At 45.1% G+C, this 14,424-nt stretch overlaps 1 protein-coding gene across 1 annotated transcript in view; it reads left to right on the forward strand.

Annotated features, from left to right (window-relative positions):
* The window catches only part of wdfy3 (WD repeat and FYVE domain containing 3), a 217,582-nt gene that overhangs the window by 114,438 nt on the left and 88,720 nt on the right, over positions 1 to 14,424 (forward strand). Inside the window, 12 exon segments of the mRNA XM_031829582.1 lie at positions 261 to 367; positions 370 to 425; positions 711 to 942; positions 1,647 to 1,804; positions 3,861 to 3,972; positions 4,270 to 4,460; positions 4,725 to 4,877; positions 5,126 to 5,199; positions 7,175 to 7,336; positions 7,985 to 8,079; positions 9,704 to 9,824; positions 10,629 to 10,766. Coding sequence (XP_031685442.1) covers positions 261 to 367; positions 370 to 425; positions 711 to 942; positions 1,647 to 1,804; positions 3,861 to 3,972; positions 4,270 to 4,460; positions 4,725 to 4,877; positions 5,126 to 5,199; positions 7,175 to 7,336; positions 7,985 to 8,079; positions 9,704 to 9,824; positions 10,629 to 10,766 — 1,599 coding nt within the window.

A 14,424-nucleotide genomic window follows, 5' to 3' on the forward strand; every position in this document is an offset into this window, starting at 1 on the left:
CTCTCCCTCCTCTCATCAGGGATGGAAATGAAGCTAGCCCAAGGCTAGTACTAAATTGTGGCTAACTTCCCAGCCGACTAGTGACACATTGTCTTTTCTAGTATGTCATGTCACAGAACGGTGGTCAACCAGTCAGCCGTGTGCCCCCAAAATCCTCAAGACCCAGCCCTGTTTTCAAACCCATATGAAAAACATTTTACAACATTTATGTTAACATTACTATCCCCCACCCCCCAACAGTGGATGATTTCAGCGAGGAGTCCTTCGTTCTTCGAGGTTCTGGCGTGCTGCGTGCGCAGGTTCCGCTGCGGAGAGCTGATCGGAGAGGGTCAGTGGCACCACCTGCTGTTAGTCATGAGTAAAGGCATGTGAAAAACAGCATGGCCACGCTGTACATCGACGGACAACTGTTCCAAACCACCAAGGTAGGGTGTGTGTGTGTGTGGTGTTGTGTGTGTGTGTGTTCTCTGTGTGTGTGTGACTGTGTGCCTATTTGAAATCAGATGTGTGTGTGTGTGTGTGGCTTGAAGACTCTACCTATATTAAAACGGTTACACCCCCCCCCCCCCCCCCCCCCCCCCCCCCCCCCCCCCCCCCCCTCCAGACCCTCTACCAGGTGAAGGTACATAAAGATATGGTTTATGTTTAATAACAGTGTGTCATTAGACATTAAACTGTTGTAACAGCGGTCGATTCTCTCTCCTCTCCAGCTCCACTACATCCACAGTTCTCCTGGTGGTTCTGGGAGCACCAACCCTCCTGTGGTCAGCACCGTGTACAGCTACATAGGCACTCCCCCTGCCCAGAGACAGCTGTCCAATCTGGTGTGGCGCCTGGGGCCCACACACTTCCTGGAGGAGGGGCTTCCTGCTGCCAGCGTCGCTGCGGTGTACGAGCTCGGTCCCAACTACACAGGCAGCTTTCAGGCCGTCTACCTGCTCTGTGAGTGTGTTTTATGTTTACGTTTGAGGCCTTTAGCAGAGAGACATATTTTCACATATACCCCCCCCCTTGTGGGAATCAAACCGACAACCCTGACGTTGCAAGTGTCATGCTCCGCCATCTGAGCCACACGGGACGAGAGTAGAGAGGAGAACACACACACACAGAGAACACACACACAGACAGAGAGAGCACACACAGAGAACACACACACACACAGAGAGCACACACAGAGAACACACACACGCACAGAGAGAACACAACACACACACAGAGAACACACACACACAGAGAACACACACACACAGAGAACACACACACACACAGAGAACACACACAAAGAACACACACACAGAGAACACACACACATAGAGAACACACACAGAGAACACACACACACAGAGAGAACACACACACACAGAGAACACACACACACAGAGAACACACACACAAAGAACACACACACGCACAGAGAGAACACACACACAGACAGAGAGCACACACAGAGAACACACACAAAGAACACACACACACACACAGAACACACACACACACACACAGAGAACACGCACACACACACACACAGAGAACACACACATATTGAGTGGTAAGCCAACTACACAGCTTCCAGGGTCACGTTCCCTGTGAGTAACTGTCTGTTGTTGAGGAACCGCTGTGGATTGTCGTGTCTCTCTGCCCTTCAGGTAAAGACTCTAAGACTGGAGAGCCTTCATGTCCAGTCGCCCTGGTCCCAGAGGAGAAGGTATCCTTCAGCCTGTACGCCCTCTCTGTCTCTGCCCTCACCGTGGCCAAGATACGCAAGGTCTACAACAAGCTGGACAGCAAGGCCATCGCTAAACAGGTTAGCATTGCTAACGTACACACACACACACACACACACACAAAACCTGGACAGCAAGGCCTACTACGGTCCTGTATGTACTACGGTCCTGTATGTACTATGGTCCTGTATGTACTATGGCCCAGGTATCCTGGGTAAGGGACACCCCACCTGTAACACTGGTATCTCCCCCTGTGACACAGTGGTATCTCCCCCTGTAACACAATGTTATCTCCCCCATAACACAATGCTATCTCCCCCTGTAACACAATGTTATCTCCCCCTGTAACACAATGTTATCTCCCCCTGTAAACACAATGTTATCTCCCCCTGTAACAAAATGTTATCTCCCCATAACACAATGTTATCTCCACCCTGTAACACAATGTTATCTCCCCCTGTAACACAATGTTATCCCCCCCTGTAACACAATGTTATCTCCCCATAACACAATGTTATCTCCACCCAAACCTGTAACACAATGTTATCTCCACCCAAACCTGTAACACAATGTTATCTCCCCACCTGTAGCACAATGTTATCTCCCCCTGTAACACAATGTTATCTCCCCCATAACACAATGTTATCTCCCCACCTGTAACACAATGTTATCTCCACCCTGTAACACAATGTTATCTCCACCCTGTAACACAATGTTATCTCCACCTGTAACACAATGTTATCTCCTCTGTAACACAATGCTATCTCCCCCTGTAACACAATGTTATCTCCCCCTGTAGCACAATGTTATCTCCTCTGTAACACAATGTTATCTCCCCCACAGCACAATGTTATCTCCCCCTGTAACACAATGTTATCTCCCCCTGTAACACAATGTTATCTCCCCCGTAACACAATGTTATCTCCCCCTGTAACACAATGTTATCTCCCCCTGTAAACACAATGTTATCTCCCCCGTAACACAATGTTATCTCCCCCATAACACAATGTTATATCCCCCTGTAACACAATGTTATCTCCCCCCGTAACACAATGTTATCTCCCCCGTAACACAATGTTATCTCCCCCTGTAACACAATGTTATCTCCCCCTGTAACACAATGTTATCTCCCCACCTGTAGCACAAGGCTATCTCCCCCTGTAACACAATGTTATGTCCCCCCTGTAACACAATGTTATCTCCCCCTGTAACACAATGCTATCTCCCCCATAACACAATGTTATCTCCACCTCACCTGTAACAATGTTATCTCCTCCCCACCTGTGAAGTGGTTTCCCAGGTGAACCCCGTGGCCTCTCTCCCTGTCTGAGTGTACTAAAGGTGAATCTCTGTAGAGAAGGGTGCAGAGGCAGCAGATTTAACAACAGGAGATTAACACTGGTTGCTTTGTGTACATTGTCTTGGGATTGAATACGGATTTTGACCTGTTTTCCTCTCCCCCTTTTATTTCCACTCTCCCTTCTCTCCCCCTGTTCTCCTCCCATCTCTCCCTTCTCTTCTCTTCCCCTCTTCCCCCTGTTCTCCCCCCATCTCTCCCTTCTCTTCTCTTCCCCTCTCCCCCTGTTCTCCCCCCATCTCTCCCTTCTCTCCTCTTCCCCTCTCCCCCTGTTCTCCTCCCATCTCTCCTCTTCCCCTCTCCCCCTGTTCTCCTCCCCATCTCTCCTCTTCCCCTCTCCCCCTGTTCTCCTCCCATCTCTCCCTTCTCTCCTCTTCCCCTCTCCCCCTGTTCTCCTCCCATCTCTCCCTCCCTTCCTCCCTCTCCCCCTGTTCTCCTCCCATCTCTCCTCTTCCCCTCTCCCCCTGTTCTCCTCCCATCTCTCCCTTCTCTCCTCTTCCCCTCTTCCCCTCTCCTCCCCCCTTCTCTCCCCCTCACTCCTCCCCCCTTCTCTCCCCCTCACTCCTCCCCCCTTCTCTCCCCCTCTCCTCCCCCCTTCTCTCCCCCTCTCCTCCCCCTTCTCTCCCCCTCTCCTCCCCCTTCTCTCCCCCTCCCCTCTCCTCCTTCCCTCTTCCCCTCTCCTCCTCCCCTCCTCTCCCTCTCTCCTCCACCCCTCTCCCCCTTCTCTCCTCCCCTCTCCTCTCCCCCTTCTCTCCCCTCTACTCCTCCCCTCTCCTCAGTTGGCTGTGTCGTCTCATGAGAATGCCACTCCGGTCAAGCTGATCCACAACGCGGCCGGTCACCTCAACGGTCCAGCACGCACCATAGGAGCAGCTGTCATTGGATACCTGGGTAAGGGGTTAGGATACCTGGGTAAGGGGTTAGGATACCTGGGTTAGGATACCTGGAGATGTAACTATTAATCAGGGTTGAGCCCCATCGGGCAGCCCACAATTGGACAAGCGCCGTCCGGTTTAAGGGAGGGTTGGCCAAGGGGCTTTTACTTGGCTCATCGCGCTCTAGCGACTCCTTGTGGCGAGCCGGGCGCATGCAAGCTGACTTCGGTCATCAGTTGTCCCCAAGTCTGTGGCCACCAACTACACACACACCTTACCTGTAGACTAACTCCTCCTTTCCGCTCTCTTCCAGGTGTGCGTGCGTTCGTCCCCAAGCCTGTGGCGACTAACCTGCAGTACGTGGGCGGGGCTGCGGCCATTTTGGGCCTGGTTGCCATGGCGCAGGACGTTGAGGGTCTCTACGCGGCCGTCAAGGCGATGGTGTGCGTCGTCAAGAGCAACCCGCTGGCCAGCAAGGAGATGGAGCGCATCAAAGGCTACCAGGTACAACTACACTACCCACAATGCAATATGGCCTAGTTCACACTCAAGTTTAATTTACAATATATTTTGTGGACACAACCACACAATGTTTGTGTGAACATTGTTGCTGAGATAAAACTGTTGTTTCTCTGCTGTACCTGTTGGCCATACTTTTGAAGAAGAAGCGTCACCTTCTGAACAGTCACATCCTGTCTGCTGTAGTTCTAGTACAACAGTAATATAACTCAGTCTAACTGTAGTATGTGTCTGTTATTCGGTCTCTAGCTGCTGGCCATGTTGTTGAAGAAGAAGCGTCACCTGCTGAACAGCCACATCCTGCACCTGACCTTCTCCCTGGTGGGAACAGTAGACAGCGGCCACGAGACCTCCATCATCCCCAACACCACCGCCTTCCAGGACCTGCTCTGTGACTTCGAGGTTAGCACTAAACCAATGGGCCTCAGGGGAACTGGCTCCAGTTTTGAGCCAAAATGGCCTCTGGGAAACTGATCCAGTTTGAGCCAAAATGGTGGTTGGTGGTCCTTGGTGCAAGCCAAACACAATGGGCTTCAGGGCAACTGATCCAAAATCGAGCCAAACGTGGTCCCTGCAGACAAAATAATGTTGTTGGTTTTCTGGTGTGCTATGTTTGTAGAGGTTTTCAAATGTTCTTTCTGTCTCCTCAGGTGTGGCTCCATGCACCCTACGAACTGCACCTGTCCCTGTTTGAACACTTTATAGAGCTCCTCACTGAGTCCAGGTGAGGAATGATTAACTCCTGCTATTACCGTGAATTCAGAAAGTATTCAGACCCCGTGACTTTTTCCACATTTTGTTACGTTACAGCCTTTTTTTTTAAATTGATTAAAAAAAAAAAAATCCCTCATCAATCTGCAAGCAATACCCCATAATGATGAAGCGAAAACCAGGTTTTTAGAAATGTTTTCAAATGTATTACAACTATAAAACAGATTATTTACTACTATTATTTACAGATTATTTACTACTTATTTACATAAGTATTCACATCCTTTGCTATGAGACTCAACATTGAGCTCAGGTGCATCCTGTTTCCATTCATCATCCTTGAGATGTTTCTACAACTTGGAGTCCACCTTGGGTATGTTCAATTGACTGGACATGATTTGGAAAGGCACATACCTGTGTACAGTTGAAGTCAGAAGTTTACATACACCTTAGTCAAATACATTTAAACTCAGTTTTTCACAATTTCGGACATTTAATCCGAGTAAAAATTCCCTGTCTTAGGTCAGATAGGATCACCACTTTATTTCAAGAATGTGAAATGTGAGAATAATAGTAGAGAGAATGATTTTATTTCTTTCATCACATTCCCAGTGGGTCAAAAGTTTACATACACTCAATTAGTATTTGGTAGCATTGCCTTTAAATTGTTTAACTTGGGTCAAATGTTTCGGGTAGCCTTCCACAAGCTTCCCACAATAAATTGGGTGAATTTTGGCCCATTCCTCCTGACAGAGCTGGTGTAACTGAGTCAGGTTTGTAGGCCTCCTTGCTTGCAAACAATTTTTCAGTTCTGCCCACAAATGTTCTATAGGATTGAGGTCAGGGCTTAGTGACGGCCACTCCAATACCTTGACTTTGATGTCCTTAACTTCTTATGGATCATTGGGACGCTAGCGTCCCACCTGGCCAACATCCGGTGAAATTGCAGAGCGCGGAATTCAAACGACAAAAATCGTAATATTAAACATTTATCAAAATACATAATTTAAAGTTTAACTTCTTGTTAATTCAGCCGCTTTGTCAGATTTCAAAAAGGCTTTATGGCGAAAGCACACCATGCGATTACCTGAGGACAGCGCCCGGCACACAAAAGCATTTACATTCATTTTCCAACCGAGCAGAGGCAGAAATAGTGCTAAAAATAAATCACTTACCTTTTGTAGATCTTCATCTGGTTGAAATCACAAGCGTCCCAGCTACATAAAATTGGTATTTTTGTTCGATAAAGTCCTTACTTATATCCCAAAAAGGTCAGTTTCATTGGCTGCCTTGACTCAGTAATCCACCGGTTTCCCTCGTTCAAAATGCATACAAATAAATCCTGTAAGTTACCAATCAACTTATTCCAAACATATCAAACAACGTTCCTAATCAATCCTCAGATACCCTAATATGTAAATTAAATTATAAAATTTAAGACGGAGAATACCGGAGATATATAACGAAGTACGCACCCTCACCGAACGCACAACAAACACTAAAGCAAAATGGCAGCCACTTACTAAAACTACAAATTCTGGCTAATAAAATAATAAAAAAACTAGCCTGAAACTCTTTCTAAAGACTGTTGACATCTAGTGGAAGCCCTAGGAACTGCAATCTGGGAGGTATTCCTTTTATATCCCTGGAGAGACCTGAAAATAGCTGTGCAGCGACGCTCCCCATCCAACCTGACAGAGCTTGAGAGGATCTGCAGAGAAGAATGGGAGAAACTCCCCAAATACAGGTGTGCCAAGCTTGTAGAATCATACCAAAGAAGACTCGAGGCCGTAATCGCTGCCGAAGGTGCTTCAACACAGTACTGAGTAAAGGGTCTGAATACTTTTGTAAATGTGATATTTCAGTTAATAGTGACACTATAGTCTTAAATCACCTGGGGTTTATGAGAAACAAAGACACAGGAAGACCATGTTTCCTGTGTTATATATCAACCAACTGTCTGTCTGTCCTCTTCTCCCCCATCACAGTGAGGCAGCGAAGAACGCTAAGTTGTTACGAGAGTTCCAGCTGATTCCCAAGCTGCTGTTAACCCTGAGAGACACGTCTCTGTCTCAGCCCACCATCTCTGCTATCAGCAACGTTTTGAGTCTGCTACTGCAAGGGTTCCCCAACCCATATGACCTGCTACGGTAATAACACTACACTTTCCCCAACCCATATGACCTGCTACGGTAATAACACTACACTTTCCCCAACCCATATGACCTGCTACGGTAATAACACTACACTTTCCCCAACCCATATGACCTGCTACGGTAATAACACTACACTTTCCCCAACCCATATGACCTGCTACGGTAATAACACTACACTTTCCCCAACCCATATGACCTGCTACGGTAATAACACTACACTTTCCCCAACCCATATGACCTGCTACGGTAATAACACTACACTTTCCCCAACCCATATGACCTGCTACGGTAATAACACTACACTTTCCCCAACCCATATGACCTGCTACGGTAATAACACTACACTTTCCCCAACCCATATGACCTGCTACGGTAATAACACTACACTTTCCCCAACCCATATGACCTGCTACGGTAATAACACTACACTTTCCCCAACCCATACGACCTGCTACGGTAAGACATCAGAGAGGTGGACCAGTAGTTAGAAGGTTGCTGGTTCAAGTCCCGTGCCAGGCAATGAATGTGTGAATTAAACTGGTCTCCCCAGTCCTTGCAACTGCCTACAAATCCCTTCACGAGAACATACTGTATATACCCATGTAGCTCATGTGTCTGTCTGTTTTATGGTATGTTTGATAGGTTTGGCCAGTTCATCTCATCCACCCTGCCAACCTTTGCTGTGTGTGAGAAGTTTGTAGTGATGGAGGTCAACAACGAGGAGAAGATAGATGGAGGTAACACACACACACACTAATTTAGAGATTTTTGTCACTAACTACCATGGAGATTATTGTCACTAACTACCATGGAGATTATTGTCACTAAATACCATGGAGATTATTGTCACTAACTACCATGGAGATTATTGTCACTAAATACCATGGAGATTATTGTCACTAACTACCATGGAGATTATTGTCACTAACTACCATGGAGATTATTGTCACTAACTACCATGGAGATTATTGTCACTAAATACCATGGAGATTATTGTCACTAACTACCATGGAGATTATTGTCACTAACTAGCATAGAGATTATTGTCACTAACTACCATGGAGATTATTGTCACTAACTACCATGGAGATTATTGTCACTAACTACCATGGAGATTATTGTCACTAAATACCATGGAGATTATTGTCACTAACTACCATGGAGATTATTGTCACTAACTAGCATAGAGATTATTGTCACGAACTACCATGGAGATTATTGTCACTAACTACCATGGAGATTATTGTCACTAACTACCATGGAGATTATTGTCACTAACTACCATGGAGATTATTGTCACTAACTACCATGGAGATTATTGTCACTAACTAACATGGAGATTATTGTCGCTAACTAGCATAGAGATTATTGTCGCTAACTAGCATAGAGATTATTGTCACTATTTCACATAGAGATTATTGTCACTAACTACCATGGAGATTATTGTCACTAACTAACATATAGATTATTGTCACTAACTAGCATAGAGATTATTGTCACTAACTAGCATAGAGATTGTCACCAACGAGCATAGAGATGATTGTCACTAACTAGTATAGAGATGATTGTCACTAACTAGTATAGAGATTATTGTCACTAACTAGTATAGCGATTATTGTCACTATTTCACATAGAGATTATTGTCACTAATTTACATAGAGATTGCCACTAATTCAATATAGAGATTGTCAGTAACTAGTATAGCGATTACTGTCACTAATTTGCATAGAGATTATTGTCTTTAACTACTATACAGATTATAATCACTCATTTTCAGTGTCACTAACTAGTATAGAAATTGTCACTAATTTACATAGATATTGTCTCTAACTAGCATAGAGATTGTCACTAATTTAGTATAGAGATTGTCACCAACTAGCATAGATATTGTCACCAACTAGCATAGATATTATTGTCACCAACTAGCATAGATATTGTCACCAACTAGCATAGAGATGACTAATTTACCTAGCGATTATTGTCACTGATTTACATTGAGATTATTGTCACTAACTAGCATAGAGATTATTGTCACTAACTAGCATAGAGATTATTGTCACTAACTAGCATAGATATTATTGTCACTAACTAGCATAGAGACTATTGTCACTAACTAGCATAGAGACTATTGTCACTAACTAGCATAGAGATTGTCACAAATTTACATACAGGTTTTTGTACGATGCCAAAACTATGCTGTTCCTTGCCTTTTTTGTTGATTCTAAATCGCATTAATACATTTTTTTCCCATCACTTAATTTGTGTTTTAAGTGATGAAGACCTTGGGGGTCTCCTCTCAGTATTCAGTACAGTCATATTATTGTAGTAATAGTAGTGGTAATATTGTCTATTGTGTTCCAGGTAATGATGAAGACCTTGGGGGTCTTCTGTCGGCCAACCTGATCCTGTTGAGGAACAGACTGCTAGACATCCTTCTCAAACTGCTCTTCACCACCAAGGAGAAATGCACCGTCAACGCACAGTACGTCACTGTGTGTGTGTGTGTGTGTGTGTGTGTGTGTGTGTGTGTGTGTGTGTGTGGTGTGTGTGTGTGTGTGTGTGTGGTGTGTGCGCGCGTGTAACTGCGTCACAGAGTTTTTAAACCCAGAGGCGCAAGACTCCCGAGACTTCCGGGAACATTTGCGAAAGAGACAAAAACAGACCACACCAGGGTTTGACAAGTCAATGAGAGAAGTGAAGAATTCTCCCATAGTTAATATTCTCCAAACGGAAAGGCGCCACCTAGACTGGAGACGACGTCTTCACTAGTTTTAACATGTTATTACTCCAACCTTGTGAAAGTGACAAACTGACACGTTTTCATTTAAAAATATATATATATATATATTTTTTTAAATGATATCGAAAGGACTGCCTTTTTACGCATTAATTTAGCTACGCAAACGTCGCCATGACACCACCTACAACTGGGATTTCTATTGGAGAAGCAGTTTCTGCCCCTCTTCATACTGTATAGCCTTTGACTGTGTTGTGTGTAGCCTGACTGCTCTCTGTCCCCCCCTACAGGGCATGTGAGGTGTTGGTGTGTACCCTGGGCTTTGACTGTATTGTGTGTAGCCTGACTGCTCTCTGTCCCCCCCTGCAGGGCATGTGAGGAGTTGGTGCAGGGCATGTGAGGAGTTGGTGCATACCCTGGGCTTTGACTGTGTTGTGTGTAGCCTGACTGCTCTCTGTCCCCCCTTGCAGGGCATGTGAGGAGTTGGTGCATACCCTGGGCTTTGACTGTGTTGTGTGTAGCTTGACTGCTCTCTGCCCCCCCCTGCAGGGCATGTGAGGAGTTGGTGCGTACCCTGGGCTTCGACTGGTTGTTGATGTTCACGGAGGAGCACCTCCACTCCAGCAGTGTAACAGCAGCTCTGTGGATCCTGGTGGTTCTCCTCAGTAACCAGCCCATACTGACCAGGTCTTTGATCCTTTAATAAAAAATACATACTCCCAGTCAAAAGTTGGACACATCTACTAATTCAAAGGGGTTTTCTTTATTTTTACTATTCTATACATTATAGAATAATAGTGAAGACATCAAACCTATCGAAATAACACACATATGGAATCATGTAGTAACCAAAAAAGTGTTAACCAAATGAAAATAGATTTTAGATTCTTCAAATTAGCCACCATTTGCCTTGATGACAGCTTTGCACACTATTGGCACTCTCTCAACCAGCTTCATGAGGTAGTCACCTGGAATGCATTTCAATTAACAGGTGTGACTTGTTAAAAGTTAATTTGTGGAATTTCTTTCCTTCTTAATGTGCTTGAGCCAATCAGTTGTGTTGTGACAAGGTTGGGGTGGTATATAGAAGCCCTATTTGGTAAAAGACCAAGTCCATATTATGGCAAGAACAGCTCAAATAAGCAAAGAGAAACAACAGTCCATCATTACTTTAAGACATGAAGGTCAGTCACAAAAACCATCAAGCACTATGATGAAACTGGCTCTCATGAGGACCGCCACAGGAAAGGAAGACCCAGAGTTACCTCTGCTGCAGAGGATAAGTTCATTAGAGTTAACTGGCTCTCATGAGGACCGCCACAGGAAAGGAAGACCCAGAGTTACCTCTGCTGCAGAGGATAAGTTCATTAGAGTTAACTGGCTCTCATGAGGACCGCCACAGGAAAGGAAGACCCAGAGTTACCTCTGCTGCAGAGGATAAGTTCATTAGAGTTACCTGGCTCTCATGAGGAAAGGAAGACCCAGAGTTACCTCTGCTGCAGAGGATAAGTTCATTAGAGTTACCTGGCTCTCATGAGGAAAGGAAGACCCAGAGTTACCTCTGCTGCAGAGGATAAGTTCATTAGAGTTAACTGGCTCTCATGAGGAAAGGAAGACCCAGAGTTACCTCTGCTGCAGAGGATAAGTTCATTAGAGTTAACTGGCTCTCATGAGGAAAGGAAGACCCAGAGTTACCTCTGCTGCAGAGGATAAGTTCATTAGAGTTAACTGGCTCTCATGAGGAAAGGAAGACCCAGAGTTACCTCTGCTGCAGAGGATCAGTTCATTAGAGTTAACTGGCTCTCATGAGGAAAGGAAGACCCAGAGTTACCTCTGCTGCAGAGGATAAGTTCATTAGAGTTACCTGGCTCTCATGAGGAAAGGAAGACCCAGAGTTACCTCTGCTGCAGAGGATAAGTTCATTAGAGTTAACTGGCTCTCATGAGGAAAGGAAGACCCAGAGTTACCTCTGCTGCAGAGGATAAGTTCATTAGAGTTACCTGGCTCTCATGAGGAAAGGAAGACCCAGAGTTACCTCTGCTGCAGAGGATAAGTTCATTAGAGTTACCGGCCTCAGATATTGCAGCTCTAATAAATGCTTCACAGAGTTCACATAACAGACACATTTCAACCACAACTGTTCAGAGGAGACTGAGTGAATAAGGCATTCATGGTCGAATTGAAACCACAACTAAAGGACACCAATAATAAGAAGAGACTTGCTTGGGCCAAGAAACACGAGCAATGGACATTAGACCGGTGGAAATCTGTCCTTTGGTCTGATTAGTCCAAATGTGAGATTTTTGGTTCCAATTTTTGGTCTTTGTGAGACGCAGAGTAGGTGAACGGATGATCTCCGCATCTGTGGTTCCCACAGTGAAGCATGGAGGAGGAGGTGTGGGGGTGCTTTTCTGGTGGCACTCTCAGTGATTTATTTAGAGTTCAAGGCACACTTAACCAGCATGCATTCTGCAGCGATACGCCATCCCATCCCTTAGTGGGACTATCCTTTGTTTCTCAACAGGAAAATGTCCCAACACACTGATAAAATGAGTGTGCAACATTGTCATCAAGGCAAAGGCTACTTTGAAGAATCTGAAATATATTTTGATTTGATTAACACTTTTTTGGTTACGACATGATTCCATATGTGTTATTTCATAGTTTTAAATCAAATCAAAGAAATCTAATTTTATTTGTCACATGCGCCGAATACAACAGGTAGGATAGTCCGACTAAGGGATGGGATGGTGTATACCAGGCGACTTTACAGTGAAATGATTACTTACAAGCACTTAACCAACCATGCAGATTTAAGAAAACACCAAAATATATAGAAATATAACAAATCATTTAGAAGCAATAATAAAATAACAGCAGGGAGGCTTTATACAGGGTGTTACGGTACAGAGTCAATGTGGAGGCTATATACAGGGTATTACGGTACAGAGTCAATGTGGAGGCTATATACAGGGTATTACGGTACAGAGTCAATGTGGAGGCTATATACAGGGTGTTACGGTACAGAGTCAATGTGGAGGCTATATACAGGGTGTTACGGTACAGAGTCAATGTGGAGGCTATATACAGGGTGTTACGGTACAGAGTCAATGTGGAGGCTTTATACAGGGTGTTACGGTACAGAGTCAATGTGGAGGCTTTATACAGGGTGTTACGGTACAGAGTCAATGTGGAGGCTATATACAGGGTGTTACGGTACAGAGTCAATGTGGAGGCTATATACAGGGTGTTACGGTACCGAGTCAATGTGGAGGCTATATACAGGGTGTTACGGTACAGAGTCAATGTGGAGGCTATATACAGGGTGTTACGGTACAGAGTCAATGTGGAGGCTATATACAGGGTGTTACGGTACAGAGTCAATGTGGAGGCTATATACAGGGGGTACCGGTACAGAGTCAATGTGGAGGCTATATACAGGGTGTTACGGTACAGAGTCAATGTGGAGGCTATATACAGGGTGTTACGGTACAGAGTCAATGTGGAGGCTATATACAGGGTGTTACGGTACAGAGTCAATGTGGAGGCTATATACAGGGTGTTACGGTACAGAGTCAATGTGGAGGCTTTATACAGGGTGTTACGGTACAGAGTCAATGTGGAGGCTTTATACAGGGTGTTACGGTACAGAGTCAATGTGGAGGCTATATACAGGGTGTTACGGTACAGAGTCAATGTGGAGGCTATATACAGGGTGTTACGGTACCGAGTCAATGTGGAGGCTATATACAGGGTGTTACGGTACAGAGTCAATGTGGAGGCTATATACAGGGTGTTACGGTACAGAGTCAATGTGGAGGCTATATACAGGGTGTTACGGTACAGAGTCAATGTGGAGGCTATATACAGGGTGTTACGGTACAGAGTCAATGTGGAGGCTTTATACAGGGTGTTACGGTACCGAGTCAATGTGGAGGCTATATACAGGGTGTTACGGTACAGAGTCAATGTGGAGGCTATATACAGGGTGTTACGGTACCGAGTCAATGTGGAGGCTATATACAGGGTGTTACGGTACCGAGTCAATGTGGAGGCTATATACAGGGTGTTACGGTACAGAGTCAATGTGGAGGCTATATACAGGGTGTTACGGTACAGAGTCAATGTGGAGGCTATATACAGGGTGTTACGGTACAGAGTCAATGTGGAGGCTATATACAGGGTGTTACGGTACAGAGTCAATGTGGAGGCTATATACAGGGTGTTACGGTACAGAGTCAATGTGGAGGCTTTATACAGGGTGTTACGGTACCGAGTCAATGTGGAGGCTATATACAGGGTGTTACGGTACAGAGTCAATGTGGAGGCTATATACAGGGTGTTA

This window comes from Oncorhynchus kisutch, linkage group LG8 (genome assembly GCF_002021735.2).
Source record: "Oncorhynchus kisutch isolate 150728-3 linkage group LG8, Okis_V2, whole genome shotgun sequence".
NCBI lineage: Eukaryota > Metazoa > Chordata > Actinopteri > Salmoniformes > Salmonidae > Oncorhynchus > Oncorhynchus kisutch.